Raw genomic sequence first — 14,129 nt, forward strand, 5'->3', positions numbered from 1 at the left:
CCCCCCCCCCCCCCCCCCTCGCCCCAATGACACAATCTCGTCAATCTCATCAACAACATACAGCCCATCCCTTCATTCAATCAAAGCCCATCACCATCCTATCCCATCCCACAACTCCCACGTGCATATATCGACGAATAGATCGATACTATCTTCCAAGCATATCCAAAGCAAATCCCAAGGTATCAATCCAGTGATATCCATCCTAAACGCAAAGAAAAAGTAAAGAAGAAGCTGTGAAGCCAATCAAGAATGTAAAAGAAAGGAGAGAACAGAAAAAGCGTCGGCCACATGTACATTACCCCTCCTCATTCTTCAATCACCGTCCCGTACCAAAGTCAAAGCCGCCCATCTGCTGGTGCTGATGCTGGCCACTCGGGCTAGACGGACTCGTGTAGGCGCCCGGAATCGGTACCGACTCGTACACTTGCTCGCCCGGTGCGGCACCCACGTGCTCGTTAATGCGCTCCGCCTGCTGCTGTTGTTGCGGCGCAAAGCTTGGTGACTGGAGCGGCGGGCTCGGCGTCCTGCTCTCCGGAGGGCTGACATCCGAGTGCGGCTGGTATTGGTGCTGCTCAGCCAACGGCGGAGAGACCGATTGCCTCGGCGTGTCCGGCGAAGCAGGTGCACCATCGAAGCCAACCTGGGCCGTCTTCGGCGTTGCCTGCTGCACGCGGATAGGCGGCGCCTGCAACGTGAAGGGCTTAGGCTGGGCGTAGCCCTTGGGGTACTGGACAGTGGACTCTTGCACTGCGGGGCCACCAACGCTCATGCCCATCTCGCCAGCTTCGGCCGCGGCGGCGCCTGCGTACGGGTCGACGTAGCGGGGGTGGCCTGGTGGAGGCTTCCATCCATCGCCGGGGGTGAGGGGTGGTGGTCCGAAACCGGGCGTGTTCGGCGCGGATTGAGAGCGTAGCTGGGCGAGGTAGAGATCGGAGCGCGCACGGTCGCGGATCGCCATGGATTTGCGGAGTTGACGCTTGCTGTAGAAGCGGTAGAAGACGATGCCGTAGATGATGATGGTGAGGGTCTCGACGACGACTTCGATGATGCAGCAGACGAGGGACCAGTCCTGTTGTTGTTAGCCGTGCTCGTGCTTTGTGCTGTTGATAAGACTCACCTGAAGCCTGCAGACCAGGGCGTAGTCGACGTCATCCTCAAACAGGGTGCGTCGCTCGTTATCTTTGCATGCCCAGCCCCAGATATCCTTGTTACCACTGCTCGTCTTGGCTTGGTTCAAAATACCCGCGCCGACACCCCACATGACGATGCTGAAGATGAAGAAGGCGACGGCGAAGACGGTGTAGTAGACGGCCACCCTTTCTGCACGTTGATGGCCACCTCTAAAGTAGGCGAGAAGGATAACGATGGACATGAACAGCGATATGCATGCGATGACGAGCAGGGTGATCTGAGGCCAGGATTTGGTGTTCTCGGCCCAAGGAGGGAGGTTGTTGCGGGGCGGAAGGCTCTTGGTAGCATTAAAGATAGCAAAGGTCGAAGCCAGCATGGAAAGGACGATAAGACTGCAGCTGAAGTTGACACCCCTCAGGATAAACTTGGCTATGCGTACGCGAGTCTTGACTTTCTGCATGTTGTTAGTGGATGCTCGTAAGAAAAGAGTGGACCACATACCAAATCCTTGGCCTGCTCTACGTCCGTGTCTTCCTCGACCTTCTCAAGAACCTGCTCCTCACGGAAGGTAGGGCTCAGAACATTGCCAAAGTCACGCGGAGGCGCTCCGGGCGACTTCATGGCGCTCTTGAGGGGCGACTTCATAGGGGACCTCGGGGTCGGCGGGGGCAGGTAATTCCTGTCGGTGTCCTCCATCTCGACGCCTGCGTACGATTCGTGGCCAGAGGCGCGGTTGCTGAGATATCCAAAGCCGACGTCGGCAGGCTGAGGCTGCGGGGCGTAGTGATTCGTAGACAGTTCGGTAAAGGGGGCCTTGTTGGGTTCAATGGGCGAATATACGGCCGTGGCCTCGGCGAAGCGGGCGGTTCGAGGAGTCTTGAGGGACGGCGCAACAGAGTCGACCGAGGGGCGGCGGACCGTGATGGACACTGCGGGAGTCTTTTGCTCGTTGGTTGACATGTCTTTCAAATGGCGCAGAGCAGATGACGTGAGGAGCTCATGCGTAACAGAAGAGAGTGGAAGATGACGCGAAAGCAACGACACAAGGAGACGCAAGCGGCTTAGTCGAGACCGGCTTGACTTTGCGCGAGCTATGGAAAGCAGAGAGTGAAGACGACGCACAGAACGACAAGGAGAGATGCAGACGGGGACGGGATGGAGGAGGGGCGGTTTTTGTCTGGACGAGCGCTTGGTCGGGCACGACGCGGATTGGCTGGCGGAAGGGCGGGCGCTTCGAAGCGCGGAGGAGTGGGAACGGAGGCACACAAGGTGGAGAGACGGGACTTACGACGTCTAAAAGATGGCGCCAGTGAAGGGTGCAGAGCAGGGTGCTATGCGCCGTGATAGGCGGGACGTGGCTGAGGTCCCGAAATAGACGGCGGAGTCGAGGCCTGCAGCGGAGATCAGCATTGGTCTGGATTTTGGAAGTATAATGCATACCCAGCCTCAGACGGTAGCTGGAAGCGGGAGGTTGTGTTGCCGTCAGCTGAAGACGGGCAGCAACGACGGGAGAGAGCAGCGGGAAGAAAGGCAGGCAACAGACAACAGACAGCAGACAGCACAACGAGAGAAAACGGGAGAATGAGATGATGCAGGGCGAGCGGCAAAGAAGAGCAGCAGCGAGGCCGCGCTCGGACTTTGTCGTCGTACCTGCCAGCGGCTGCATGAGGTCCAATGGAAGCCGCGAACTTGGCGCCTGCCTCGACGGTCGCAGGAGGCACACGCGTGATGCGCGTCGTGATTGGCTGCAGCCACAACAGACCCTGGTCCGTCAGCGCTTGCCCTCTTCCACCACCCTCTCACGCCTCGCCAGCTCATAATACTCTTGCCACTCTATCTTGGGCACCGCTACGGATTACAGACACTCTCACGCAATTCGTGCCACCTAATTCAATGTCGCATGACGCCATGCCTTTCCATTAAGTTTTTCTTGTCCCGCGCGACGCGTGCAGGGATTAACGCCCCAACACCATCGCCGCCCATCATCATCATCATCATCATCGTCGTAGGTATGTATAGCACTGCCACTCCACTTCCCTCTCTCTCAATTCTAATTCACACTCTATTCTTCTATCATTAGATCTCATTACCTTTGTGCGCCGTGAACCATGGCCCGCAAGACGCCCTGCATCTCACGCTCCTAGATCCAATCGCTAGTCCTCAAGTTCTTGCGGTGCTTGTCAACCGAGCGCGAGTCCTTTGGCGGAGGCGGGGGTGGCGCCTCATAACTCGCCCGGAGAGACGACACATCCGTCTGCCCGGTCATGTTGGAAAGGACCGAGTCGTACTTCTTACCGCCCCTGCTAACAGCTCTGGCCGCAATCTGCTCGTCAGCAACCGGGGTAACCTTGCGCACATTCAACGGCTTCGCCATCTCCACCGTCTCGTGCTTCTTCTTCCGCCCAAAGAGCTCCCTCTTCAGCTCCGGCGGCGTGATCGGCCGCCGGAAATCCTGTGACGCGAGCGTGCGCTCCACCGCAGCGGCCTGTAAGAGGGGCTGCGCGAGCTCGACTTGAGAGTCCGTGATGCCCACGCAGCCGAAGCTGGCGTCCGAGTCACGGCGCGGATCCGGCTGCAGCCGGCGCATGAAGTTGTCTATGGCGGACTTGGCCGTCGTGGGCGTCTTGCCGTCTTTGTCCTTTCTGCTGAGGCTGCGGCCAAGAATGCCGCCGGTGCGCGGAACATCGAAGCTCGTCTTCTTCTTCTGCGGCACTTCGACCGTGGGCCGGGAAATCGTGCTCTTCAGCTCCTCCTTTTTCTTGCTCTCCTCGTGTCCCTGCTTCTTGGCCGCCCAGTTCTTGGCCGCATTCACCAACACCTCGACGTCGCCCTTGGCCTCTCTGAATTCGCCCTTGAACACGTCGCTGCTCTTCTCCCTCTGCGCGTATCTCTTGCGCGCCTCTTCGCCGTACAAGCTCTCTCCTGCACGGTGGGCCTCCTTCCGCATCGTTCCCTTCCCCAGGCTCTCCCCTTCCTTGCTCCTACCTTTCTCCCTCACCCTGTGCTCCCTCTCTTTAACCTCCACTGCCGTGCTGGTGTAGGCATTGCGAGCGGCGTGGGTGGCCGCAGCATGGGACGACTGGTCCTCGAGGCGGCGAGCGCGGGTGGGGGAACGAGTGCGCGAAGAGCTGGAGCCTTTGGACGTGGTGTCGGGCTTTGAGGACTTGGACGTAGCAACGATGTTCTTGCTGCTGCTGTTAGTGCTGCTGGTGGAGCGGAGGGTTTGCTTCATCGCGGCGGCTTGGATCGGGGACATACGTCTGGTGCCGTGGATTTCTAATCGTGGGTGGTCTCTAGACGGGTACGTCTTGCGCTGTGTCCTGCACTGCGCTTCTACTGCTGCTACTGGTGTCTTCTGGTAAGTACGTGTACGTGGGTGCAAAAGAAAACACTTAGCTATTTTCTTGCGTATGTATGCAAAGAACGACTGCGTATGTGTGTGATTCAGTGGCCGAGTGTGTGTTGTGTCTGATTATTTCATCCGTCTTCTTCACCGCGCGGAACACGAGTGTTTAATAGTCCAGTGACAGCGGCATTGTTTTCTCTACGGGCTTTGTTGAGCTGAATGCTATAATGGGAAGAACAAGAGGCTTCTTTGTCGAGGTTTGTCGTGCTTGTTGCCGATTCACTGGATAATAGCTTTGTCTGCAGCGATGGCGGTGGCTGTGTATCGGAGAGAAACATTGTGTAGCGTTTTCTCTAAGAAGAGAATGAGGGAGAATACCGTTGGTGCGTGCCTGGAACGGGAAAGAAGCCATGGAAGGAGCAGGATAACGTCGTGCATTGCGGAGTGAGTGTGCTAAACAAAGAAAGGAGACCAAGCTGATTGTAGCCGATTCAGGGCTCCATGAGCTGCTTGATATGGAGTCGTAAATGTATCTTTCGTAGCTAGAGTTAGGATTCTTTCATCTTGTGTAGAATGCATTTTTATAGATCTTGAGCCGACTTTTCTTGTTGTCTTAGCTGTAGGTCGAGGGTGTTCTTTAGTATTCGATGTCATTTCATAAGACTGTCTTGCAAATATTAGCTCGGCCTGACAAAGAACCACTTGGCTGTTTCATTTCACAGTGCATTCCGCACCGCATTGCACCACGTGAACTTGCTGTGCAGATACTTTTTTTTTAAAAAAAAATAAAAATAAAAAATAAAAATAAAAATCAACGCGCTGTTAAAATTCATACATAGCCTTTTCTATTCGTACATCGATGCAAGCTCCATTAAGCCGTAGGAAGTAGTGCCTGAGAAACGAAAGGCATTGTGCTCCGTAAAAAGGGTGGAAGAAGAGAAAATAAAAGGAAGGAAGGGAAGGGAAGGGAAGGGAAGGGAAGGGAAGGTGATGAAGACAATGAGGGTGATATGAAAAAGAATTACAATTACGCCCCACCGATGCGAGGGAAGACTGAAGCCAAACTGGCGCGTCTCCACCACCCACTGCGCACCAACGTGGAACCCACGCTGGGAAAAAAAAAAAAAAAGTAAAAACGGGCGCAACAGCGCAACCATCGGGAAGAACCAAGCAGTCCGTCTGCGCAGACGAACACTGAGTGAAGGCAACCGGAAGCAACAATCCCACAAACCCCGAGACTCTGTGTCCACCACAAATCGTTAGCAAATCGTCCTAGCAGCATCACGAACCAAGCAAACTCACCCGCAACATCAAAACTCCCCTCACAACAGCGCCAACAGCCCCGCCGCCCCGGCACCGCCCAACCACCACCGCGGCTTCGCCGCCTCCAAACCCGCATTCGCCGTCTGCACGGCCAGACTCGTCGTGCTACGGGAGGCGCTTGTAGTCGGCGTCGTCGTATGCGGGCACTGCGGACCCGGGCACACGATCAAGGGGTGCGACGTTGTAGACGCCGGCGCGGCATTGCCACCAGGTCCGCCCGCGCCGCCAGGTCCTCCAGGGCCACCGTTACCGCCCGCGCCGCCGTTGCCGCCTGGGCTCGAGGCTCCGCCGGGACCGCCTGGCCCGCCGTTGCCCCCTGCGCCGCCGTTTCCGCCTGGCCCTGCGGGGTCGCTGGATCCCGAGCTGCCGCCAGGTCCGCCGGGACCACCGGGGCCGCCTGGTCCCCCGTTGCCTCCAGGACCTCCGTTGCCGCCGGGGCTTGAGGAACCGCCAGGGCTTGAGGAACCACCAGGGCCGCCTGGGCCACCGGGCCCTCCAGGACCGCCATTGCCGCCGGGGCCTCCGTTGCCGCCTGGGCCTGTGCTACCACCAGGGCCTGCGTTACCACCGGGTCCACCAGGTCCTCCGGCTCCGCCAGGTCCGCCGTTGCCTCCGGCACCTCCGTTACCGCCAGGGGCAGGGACGGTCAGGGTAGCGGTGACGGGGGTGTTGTCCTTGTTGCAGGCAGTGCAGACGGTGACAGTGGTAGTGAATCCCGGCGGGATGTAGCCTGTTGGCTGGGCAGCACCACAAGCAGGCTTGGTGCCGCCGCACGTTTCGGTGACGGTGTAGGTGTTGTGGTCCCAACCCGTGGAGCAGAGAGTAGCGTACGAGGTGACATAGACGGTCGTGTGCATTGGCGTGGCCGCCGTTTTTGCTGGGCACGGATCCGGGCACGTCGTCACGACCGTCTGCATCGTATCAGTCACGACTGAGCATGGTCTGTACGTGACGACGGTAACGTAGCTGGGCGTAGCTTGGGATGAGACGCCAGCGACGAGCGCCAGCCCCGTGGCGAGTGCTGCTGCCTTCATGGAGGGCAGCGAGATAGGTGAAAGGATTATGTGTGTATTATTAGGGTGGAGGTATGATCCTCAAGGAAGAAGTGAGAGACAGTGCAATACAAACGAAAGATACCGCTGTGAACGAGAGTGAGAAGGGCGTCTATGCCAGTGCAAACGAGTGACGGTGGACGACGGAGCTTTAAACGAGTGATTCCGAAGCCTGAGGGTTAACGAAAGTCGGTGATGGGGGTCCATTGAAGATGGAGATACAGCTTATAAGTCCCATTTGCGGTTTGTTGACGCCTATGCGCCTGTACCCGGAATGCTGTCTTGGTATATCCATCTCAGGCTGATGCATAGGACCTCGAGTGAGAACAATTAAACATGCCGCAGGAATGCGGCTGACCCGTGGATTCAGTGAAACCCAGTTGCCGCCAAGCAAGGAATACATGGAGTCCTTTGGTATGAGAGGTTGCGGACGAATGGTTCATGCTGGTCTAGTATTCGGGATGGAAGAAAGTAGCACGTGGGAAGTCAGGGGATAAGGAAGACACCTAGAGAAGGTTGAAAAAACCGTATGCCATGCTCATGAAGGGATACCAAAAATACTGTCCCGCCGCTTTTGCCATCCATACTATTGCTTGCGGACACGAGCAGAAAACAGCCACAACACACTGGATGTTGTCGGATTGGATATAAGATTGCGGGCGAGCACGAGGAAAGCTTGGTGAGGTGGATTCATACGGGTCCCGTCTTGGCTCATCCTGGGCAGCTCCGAGAGCGATGAGACAAGAGACATTCCGACAGGGGCCAAGGCGCGGCGGGGCATTTGTTTACTGCAAGCGTAATGAAACAAGACTGCTCACATTGATGCAGTCGCCTCCGGTTGTCCGATGGTCGGAGAAGTGGCTGCGCGATTTACGATCGTCGTCTGAGTCGCCCTCGAATGATGTTGTTCGTTGGCGCCCGTGCATTCCGTAGGGCTCGGCGGGTCCCGCTCTCGCTCCGGCGTCCGGCGATCATCTTCACGGGCAACTCTCTTGCCACATCATGCATTGCACGCGCGTTCATCATTTTGTAGGAATCGGCTTTTTCTTCGCTCTACCTTTTTGGGGATTTACAACCCCGTTGCTACGTAATAAGGAAATGTGTATACTTTCGTCGCATCATGCGCCCTCTTCACAATGGCGCTGGAAATTCAAGACCGGCTTCGCCTCACCTTTACAGGTTGACGGCGGTGCGGAAGTTCTTGCCGGCGTAGACGGCCTGGCTGCCGAGCTCCTCCTCGATACGGAGGATCTGGTTGAGCTTGGCCAGACGCTCGGAACGGGCAGGAGCACCTGTCTTGATCTGGCCGGCGCGGAGACCGACGACGATGTCAGCGATGGTGACATCCTCAGTCTCACCGGAACGGTGAGAAACCATGACACCCCAGCCGGCGGAGAAGGCGTCCTTGGCAGCCTGGGTGGCCTCGGTGATGGTGCCGATCTGGTTGACCTTCAGAAGAAGGGCGTTGCAGGCCTTCTGGTCGATGGCCTTCTTGATGAAAGAGGGGTTGGTGACAGTCAAGTCATCACTGCGTACCAAGTCAGCTCAAGAAATTTCGCGGAGAATTAAGCGCAACTTACCCAACAATCTGGAAGTCAGAGGTCTTGAAGAAGTAGCTCCAGGCCTCCCAGTCGTCCTCGGCGAAGGGGTCCTCAATGGACGTGATGGGGTACTTCTGAGCCAGCGACTTGTAGAGGTCGGCCAGCTGCTCGTAGGTGAGCCACTTGCTCTTGTCGGAATCGGGGTTCTTGAAGTCCAGGTCGTACTTCTTCTCCTCGGTCTTGTAGAATTCGGAGGAAGCAACGTCCATGGCGATCTTGATCTGGCCGGTGTAGCCAGCCTTCTCGATGGCGTCGGTGATGAGGTCAAGGGCCTCCTCGGGGGTCTGGATATCGGGAGCGACACCACCCTCGTCACCAACGTTGCCAGCAGACTGGCCGTACTTCTTCTTGGCCAGGCTCTTCAGCTGCTGGTAGACCTCAGCACCCTGGCGCATGGCCTCGGTGAAGGTAGGAGCCTCGCTAGGTACTGTTAGCGTATAATTCGCGCCGAAAATGAAGGGTAAAGCTACCTGGGAACGATCATGAACTCCTGGAAGGCCAGACGGCCACCGGCGTGGGAACCACCGTTCAGGACGTTCATGAAGGGAACGGGAAGAACGTAGGGCTTCTTGGTGCCGGCAAGGTCGGAGATGTGAGCGTAGAGGGGAACGCCCTTCTCAGCAGCGGCAGCCTTGGCAACAGCCATGGAGACACCAAGGATGGCGTTGGCACCGAGCTTGGTCTTGTTGGGGGTGCCATCGAGGTCGATGAGGAACTTGTCAACCTTGGACTGGTCCTTGACATCAAGGCCCTCCTTCAGAAGAGCGGGAGCGATGATATCGTTGACGTTGGCAACGGCCTTGGTGACACCTGGATATGTTGTTAACGTCTGCCCCTCACTTTAGGCGGGGTATAGCTGGGATCTCTATAGACGTACCCTTGCCACCCCACTTGGACTTGTCGCCGTCACGGAGCTCGCAGGCCTCGTGGGAGCCTGTTGTAATTGTCAACTAGAGTTCGATGATCGAGGTAGGCCGGTGATGGCATACCAGTGGAGGCACCGGAGGGGACGATGGCACGGTGAAGGCCAGTCTCGGTGACGATGTCGACCTCGACGGTAGGGTTACCGCGAGAGTCGTAGACGGAGCGGGCGTGGATCTTGGTAATGGCCATTGTTTCTGAAGGTGATGGGTATCTTGTTAGTAGAAAGTCTTGAGGAGGGAGGGACAGGGCGGTATTTAAATGTGAAGCTGGACACTCCAAGGGCCAATGCAGTGGGTACCCTTGGTGTGATGTCAGCTGCTTCTCAGGGTTCTGCATCCCTCGAAGCAAGTAGCACGTCCGATGCGTGCTAATGCGCGGTTGGGCAACCTTGTGCACATCCCACTTCCCTTAGGCCAGCTTCGGCCGCACGACTAGTTTGGGACGTAAAGCAAGAGATAGTGTGACTTACACTGACGATGGATGTTCTATCGAGTGACGAAGAAAATTCAGGAGTGGATGAGAAGGAGAGAGTGAGGTGACCGAACTTATGAATGCGTCAGAAATTCGTTGAGAGATAGCGGCGGGGTCAGTTTACGAAAAGAAACACGGGCAGCCCCGCCAACGCCACCGAAGCTATGGCCAGCTCGTCACAAGACGGCACGTGACTAAACAAACGCGTCCTGACTAAGTCTACTGCCAAGCCCGGGCCCGTGAAGCTGTTGGAGCTTGTGGCTAAGGTAGGTACTCCAGATAGAGCAGCTCATCATCATCGCAACCTCGCTCTCTCGCCCCTCTTCATCTCAACGCCCACATCCGTCTGCATCCGCGACTTGGCCGCATCTTCCTCTGATCGCCGTAAAGCTGCTCCTCGAAACTCCCCGATCCGATCCGCCACGCCTGCCACATCCCTAGCCACTCGCCGACCGACGTCAACATGAGCGGCACCATCGACCCCGAGCGCGATCAGGCGCTCGAGCAGTACAAGGGCAAGCTTCTGGAATCAAGAGAGTGGGAGGCAAAGCTCAAGGCCCTGCGGCTGGAGATCAAGGGCCTTCAGCATGACTACGACGTGTCTGAGGACAACATCAAGGCGCTGCAGAGCGTCGGCCAGATAATAGGAGAGGTGCTGAAGCAGCTGGACGAAGAAAGATTCATCGTCAAGGCATCCTCTGGTCCCCGTTATGTCGTCGGCTGCCGGTCCAAGGTCGACAAGGCGAAGCTGAGGCAAGGAACTCGTGTCGCGCTAGACATGACCACGCTTACGATTATGCGCATGCTTCCCCGAGAAGTCGACCCTCTTGTCTACAACATGTCGCTGGAGGACCCTGGCCAGATCAACTTTGGCGGTATTGGTGGTTTGAATGAACAGATCAGAGAACTTCGTGAGGTCATCGAGCTGCCTCTGAAGAACCCGGAGCTCTTCATGCGTGTAGGCATCAAGCCGCCAAAGGGTGTCTTGCTGTACGGACCGCCGGGAACTGGAAAGACGCTCTTGGCTCGTGCCGTAGCAAGCAGTTTGGAGACGAACTTCCTAAAGGGTGAGTTTAGTCTGCACGTCTCCCTGCTCGAATATCAAGCTCACATTCACATTACTCAGTCGTCGCATCTGCCATTGTGGACAAGTACATCGGTGAATCCGCCCGCCTTATTCGCGAAATGTTCGGCTACGCAAAAGAACACGAACCCTGTATCATTTTCATGGACGAAATCGATGCCATCGGCGGTCGCAGGTTCTCGGAGGGTACATCGGCAGATCGTGAAATCCAGCGTACGCTGATGGAGCTGCTTAACCAGCTGGACGGTTTCGACTACCTTGGAAAAACCAAGATCATCATGGCCACCAACCGGCCCGACACTCTGGATCCTGCGCTACTGCGTGCAGGTCGTTTGGACAGGAAGATCGAGATTGCGCTGCCGAACGAGGCAGGCAGATTGGAGGTCCTCAAGATCCACGCCGCAAGCGTGGTGACGGAGGGAGAGATTGATTTCGAAAGTGTTGTCAAGATGAGTGATGGGTTTAACGGCGCCGACTTGCGGAACGTCGTCACCGAAGCGTAAGCAACTTTTTTTTATCTCTTCTACCTAGGTTTCCAGCGGCTAACGATTTGTTTTCTAGTGGTCTCTTCGCGATCAAGGACTACCGCGACGCTATCAGTCAAGACGACTTCAACAAGGCGGTGCGCAAGATGGCGGAGACGAAGAAGCTCGAGGGCAAGATTGATTATGCCAAGTTGTAATCTCACAATCCCCCGTACAGGAGAATGCGGTTGCGTCACGATTCTGGTACTGCGGAGGCGTTCATGGAGAATGCTGCGGTCCATAGCACGGCAGGTCACTTTAGCATGATAGAAGGAGCTAGGCGTGTAATATACAAGCATCCTGACGCCGTTCCGAAACATTCCGTATCTTCGTATCTTTGCATCTTTGTATCTTACTGTTAAGTTGCTTGCGTGAAAAAACGGCATGGTCCTAGCCCTCCGATAAGGCTCGAAGCATCCATCCATGCTACCGCGCAGATCATCCTGCTATTCTCAGCCCGGGGCCTGGCCTCGAAAGGTAATTGGGCCCAGTGTACGCTCTGAGGCGTGGTTTGAGATGTTGGAGCCCGGCCCGCTGTATTGCACACGACATCAGACCATGGCCTCATCTCAGTCGGGCCGGCCGGATCTCAAGCTGGCCAGTTACACGGTTCGCCGGTCAAGGTGCGAATGTCTGTCGATGCGGGCCGATGATATATGCAACTGCGCCGCCGTCCTCATATTGGGGGCGATTGTGAGGCCGTGAGGCTTTTTCTTTCTTATGCGGCGCAGAGCGGCGGTGGTTGATGGTGGTGGTAGTGATGGCGGTGGCGGGGAGCCGCATCACGAAGGACGAGCTGCGCAACAACGCCACCGACGGCAACCCCTCTCTCTATCCAAACGCCTTTTGTCTTTTTTCTTGTTTGCCATTGCCAGAGCTCATGAATGCAATCCGCTCTAGGCCATTGACCGGTCCCGGCGTAGCTACTTGCTGCCCTTATTACTGCCCGCCAGCTCCCGCACCTGCTGCTCCAGCCGCGCCATCTCGCCGTTCTTTTCGTCCTTGAGCTCGATGCTCTCCAGCTTCAGCCACCCCCAGTACAGCACCTGGTAGGTGGCGAGGGCGCCAAAGAACACCTTGAGGACGGGGAGGCCGAAGTCGCCGTAGAAGGCGCGCTGAGGACCGGAGCATGGTTAGTTTGCGAAGTTCTGTCTCTGCGAGGACCGACAACGACAACGGCAACGACAATACGGCAGCAGCGGGGAGAGCGCGCATTGGGAACCGAGGAGGCAATGGCAAAGGGCTTACATGGGCATTGGATGACGCGCCGCTCTCAGGCTTGGCTGGGCGGTGGTTGGGCGGCTGGTACGACGAGTATCTCGAGGCAGCTCCGCAGGCGGGACGGCGCAAGTGCATCGCGGCCAACCGGGCACTGGAGCGCGCCGAGGAGGAGAACATGGTGGAAGGCCGGACTAGGCAGCTGGATATAGACCTGTGACTCTTTTTGCCTAGATTGGAGGGTGGTGTGGTCGTCGCGGCAGTGGAAACGTGGTCTCTGGCCGAGGGTCATAAAATGCGCGAGCGGGCGGAGAGAAGCGCGACCTCAAGCTCTCCTCCGCAACCGATCATCCCTTCTACCTGCCCTCTTGGAATATCCGCCAACCTCGACGACGCCAGGACAACCCTCGACCCTTGTAGCGACGCCACTTCCACGCTTCCTTCGCTCGCCGTCCCTTTTACTACTCCCCGCGCCTCCGTATTCACCACCTCCACAAAATGGTACAGACACACGCCCGCCGCACCCCCCGCTACCCCCAAAGAGCCCCCATCACTTCACCCAACCTGCCAATTGCACCCGCCTCTCTCATGCGCCCCTAAAGCTCCATTGTGCTAACTGGCACCCAACGTCACAGGCCCAAACCCCCCAGCAGCGCCTCGCCAACGAGCGCTTCGCCAAGTCGGAAGCCAACAAGCGCGGCAAGCCCGTCACGGTCGTCAAGAAGCAGGAGGTCCACAAGAGCCCCATAAGCAAGACCTGGATAAGTACGTTTCCATTCAACATTTCCCAGCTTCTCAGGGATGCTCCTTTTGGCGCCTGTTCCTTGAGCGTTATGTCCGGCGCTATGTCCGAACTGAACACGTATGGTGGAGGACGAGTACGCTTTCTATACTGCGCCGGATGCGGTGTAGAGCGTCTTATTGCTGTTGCTTGAGGAGCCCAAAGACTAATTTGTTTCTCTCACCACAGTCCTTCTCGCCTTCGTCCTGTGCGGCGGTGTTATCTTCGAGCTGCTCCGCCTATTCTTCTAAGCGGATAACCACGAAATGGGATACTGAGCTTCAAAAGCCAGGGCAAGATGTCTCTTGCGTCATTGCTCTAGACACATGGGATTCTTTCACAGGGTTCAGGGACACGCCGATGCGCCCTTCGGATACTCAGAGGAGTTATTGCTCCCGTTCTTCACAATCACCGTAGGGCACATTGGACTAGGAGTTTATTTTTGTTTTTTTCTTGGGACCGAAAGCGATATCCTCTGCGCGTTTCCAGGCGACCCACGCGTGCTGTCATTCCGCTGCAGCAACGACAAAGGGGGGGAAGAGAGCGAAGGGAAGACACAGAAAGAGAGGAGAGAGAGGGGGAGAGAGTAAAAGACACTCGTCGGTGCCATCTTCTGTACTTCTAACTCGAGACAATCACATTTGCACTTTTTTCTTTTTTTTTTCTTTCCC

The 14,129-nt window shown here is 56.7% G+C and overlaps 9 protein-coding genes across 9 annotated transcripts; 3 read left to right on the plus strand and 6 right to left on the minus strand.

Annotated features, from left to right (window-relative positions):
• Positions 1–20: 20 nt before the first annotated feature.
• On the minus strand, positions 21–2,495 carry K452DRAFT_318395 (uncharacterized protein). Its single transcript, XM_033544152.1, has 3 exons — positions 1,636–2,495; positions 1,121–1,588; positions 21–1,072 (listed from the first exon to the last, which is right to left on the minus strand). The coding sequence occupies exons 1-3, from the start codon at positions 2,092–2,094 to the stop codon at positions 320–322; spliced, it is 1,680 nt and encodes a 559-aa protein (XP_033397799.1). The 5' UTR covers positions 2,095–2,495; the 3' UTR covers positions 21–319.
• A 758-nt stretch (positions 2,496–3,253) lies between these two features.
• Positions 3,254–4,673, minus strand: K452DRAFT_287291 (uncharacterized protein). Its single transcript, XM_033540446.1, has one exon. The coding sequence runs from the start codon at positions 4,364–4,366 to the stop codon at positions 3,275–3,277; it is 1,092 nt and encodes a 363-aa protein (XP_033397800.1). The 5' UTR covers positions 4,367–4,673; the 3' UTR covers positions 3,254–3,274.
• A 436-nt stretch (positions 4,674–5,109) lies between these two features.
• On the minus strand, positions 5,110–5,720 carry K452DRAFT_26427 (uncharacterized protein). The gene has a single exon (XM_033538681.1). It carries the CDS (start codon positions 5,635–5,637, stop codon positions 5,326–5,328), a length of 312 nt encoding a protein of 103 aa, XP_033397801.1. The 5' UTR covers positions 5,638–5,720; the 3' UTR covers positions 5,110–5,325.
• K452DRAFT_287293 (uncharacterized protein) lies at positions 5,640–6,884 on the minus strand. The gene has a single exon (XM_033540447.1). It carries the CDS (start codon positions 6,835–6,837, stop codon positions 5,803–5,805), a length of 1,035 nt encoding a protein of 344 aa, XP_033397802.1. The 5' UTR covers positions 6,838–6,884; the 3' UTR covers positions 5,640–5,802.
• Positions 6,885–7,882: 998 nt separating this feature from the next.
• K452DRAFT_287296 (uncharacterized protein) lies at positions 7,883–9,574 on the minus strand. The gene is made up of 5 exons (XM_033540448.1): positions 9,446–9,574; positions 9,334–9,390; positions 8,927–9,266; positions 8,436–8,876; positions 7,883–8,383 (listed from the first exon to the last, which is right to left on the minus strand). Exons 1-5 carry the CDS (start codon positions 9,567–9,569, stop codon positions 8,029–8,031), a joined length of 1,317 nt encoding a protein of 438 aa, XP_033397803.1. The 5' UTR covers positions 9,570–9,574; the 3' UTR covers positions 7,883–8,028.
• A 682-nt stretch (positions 9,575–10,256) lies between these two features.
• On the plus strand, positions 10,257–11,894 carry K452DRAFT_318399 (uncharacterized protein). Its single transcript, XM_033544153.1, has 3 exons — positions 10,257–10,918; positions 10,978–11,434; positions 11,497–11,894. The coding sequence occupies exons 1-3, from the start codon at positions 10,315–10,317 to the stop codon at positions 11,615–11,617; spliced, it is 1,182 nt and encodes a 393-aa protein (XP_033397804.1). The 5' UTR covers positions 10,257–10,314; the 3' UTR covers positions 11,618–11,894.
• Positions 11,751–12,281, plus strand: K452DRAFT_26494 (uncharacterized protein). Its single transcript, XM_033538721.1, has one exon. The coding sequence runs from the start codon at positions 11,883–11,885 to the stop codon at positions 12,162–12,164; it is 282 nt and encodes a 93-aa protein (XP_033397805.1). The 5' UTR covers positions 11,751–11,882; the 3' UTR covers positions 12,165–12,281.
• A 101-nt stretch (positions 12,282–12,382) lies between these two features.
• On the minus strand, positions 12,383–12,580 carry K452DRAFT_227727 (uncharacterized protein; the record flags this gene model as incomplete). Its single annotated transcript, XM_033536915.1, has 1 exon — positions 12,383–12,580. A coding segment is annotated over one exon (198 nt), but the record flags the coding sequence as incomplete, so codon positions are not given.
• A 392-nt stretch (positions 12,581–12,972) lies between these two features.
• K452DRAFT_318400 (uncharacterized protein) lies at positions 12,973–14,129 on the plus strand (the record flags this gene model as incomplete). Its single annotated transcript, XM_033544154.1, has 3 exons — positions 12,973–13,155; positions 13,313–13,442; positions 13,648–14,129. The coding sequence occupies 3 exons, from the start codon at positions 12,973–12,975 to the stop codon at positions 13,707–13,709; spliced, it is 375 nt and encodes a 124-aa protein (XP_033397807.1). The 3' UTR covers positions 13,710–14,129.

Source organism: Aplosporella prunicola (genome assembly GCF_010093885.1).
Source record: "Aplosporella prunicola CBS 121167 unplaced genomic scaffold K452scaffold_12, whole genome shotgun sequence".
In the NCBI taxonomy this organism is placed as follows: Eukaryota; Fungi; Ascomycota; class Dothideomycetes; order Botryosphaeriales; family Aplosporellaceae; genus Aplosporella; species Aplosporella prunicola.

Excerpts from the sequence above, each read along its gene's own strand:
- K452DRAFT_26494 (XM_033538721.1), top strand. The coding sequence starts at position 11,883 with ATGCTACCGCGCAGATCATCCTGCTATTCTCAGCCCGGGGCCTGGCCT.
- K452DRAFT_318395 (XM_033544152.1), bottom strand. The coding sequence starts at position 2,094 with ATGTCAACCAACGAGCAAAAGACTCCCGCAGTGTCCATCACGGTCCGC. Across the intron at positions 1,589-1,635 it reads TAGAGCAGGCCAAGGATTTG|AAAGTCAAGACTCGCGTACG; the intron begins GTATGTGGTCCA and ends AACAACATGCAG. Across the intron at positions 1,073-1,120 it reads CCCTGGTCTGCAGGCTTCAG|GACTGGTCCCTCGTCTGCTG; the intron begins GTGAGTCTTATC and ends TAACAACAACAG.
- K452DRAFT_287293 (XM_033540447.1), bottom strand. The coding sequence starts at position 6,837 with ATGAAGGCAGCAGCACTCGCCACGGGGCTGGCGCTCGTCGCTGGCGTC.
- K452DRAFT_318399 (XM_033544153.1), top strand. The coding sequence starts at position 10,315 with ATGAGCGGCACCATCGACCCCGAGCGCGATCAGGCGCTCGAGCAGTAC. Across the intron at positions 10,919-10,977 it reads GGAGACGAACTTCCTAAAGG|TCGTCGCATCTGCCATTGTG; the intron begins GTGAGTTTAGTC and ends CACATTACTCAG. Across the intron at positions 11,435-11,496 it reads CGGAACGTCGTCACCGAAGC|TGGTCTCTTCGCGATCAAGG; the intron begins GTAAGCAACTTT and ends TTTGTTTTCTAG.
- K452DRAFT_287296 (XM_033540448.1), bottom strand. The coding sequence starts at position 9,569 with ATGGCCATTACCAAGATCCACGCCCGCTCCGTCTACGACTCTCGCGGT. Across the intron at positions 9,267-9,333 it reads GTCCAAGTGGGGTGGCAAGG|GTGTCACCAAGGCCGTTGCC; the intron begins GTACGTCTATAG and ends CAACATATCCAG. Across the intron at positions 8,384-8,435 it reads TCTGACTTCCAGATTGTTGG|TGATGACTTGACTGTCACCA; the intron begins GTAAGTTGCGCT and ends CTTGGTACGCAG.
- K452DRAFT_287291 (XM_033540446.1), bottom strand. The coding sequence starts at position 4,366 with ATGAAGCAAACCCTCCGCTCCACCAGCAGCACTAACAGCAGCAGCAAG.
- K452DRAFT_26427 (XM_033538681.1), bottom strand. The coding sequence starts at position 5,637 with ATGGTTGCGCTGTTGCGCCCGTTTTTACTTTTTTTTTTTTTTTCCCAG.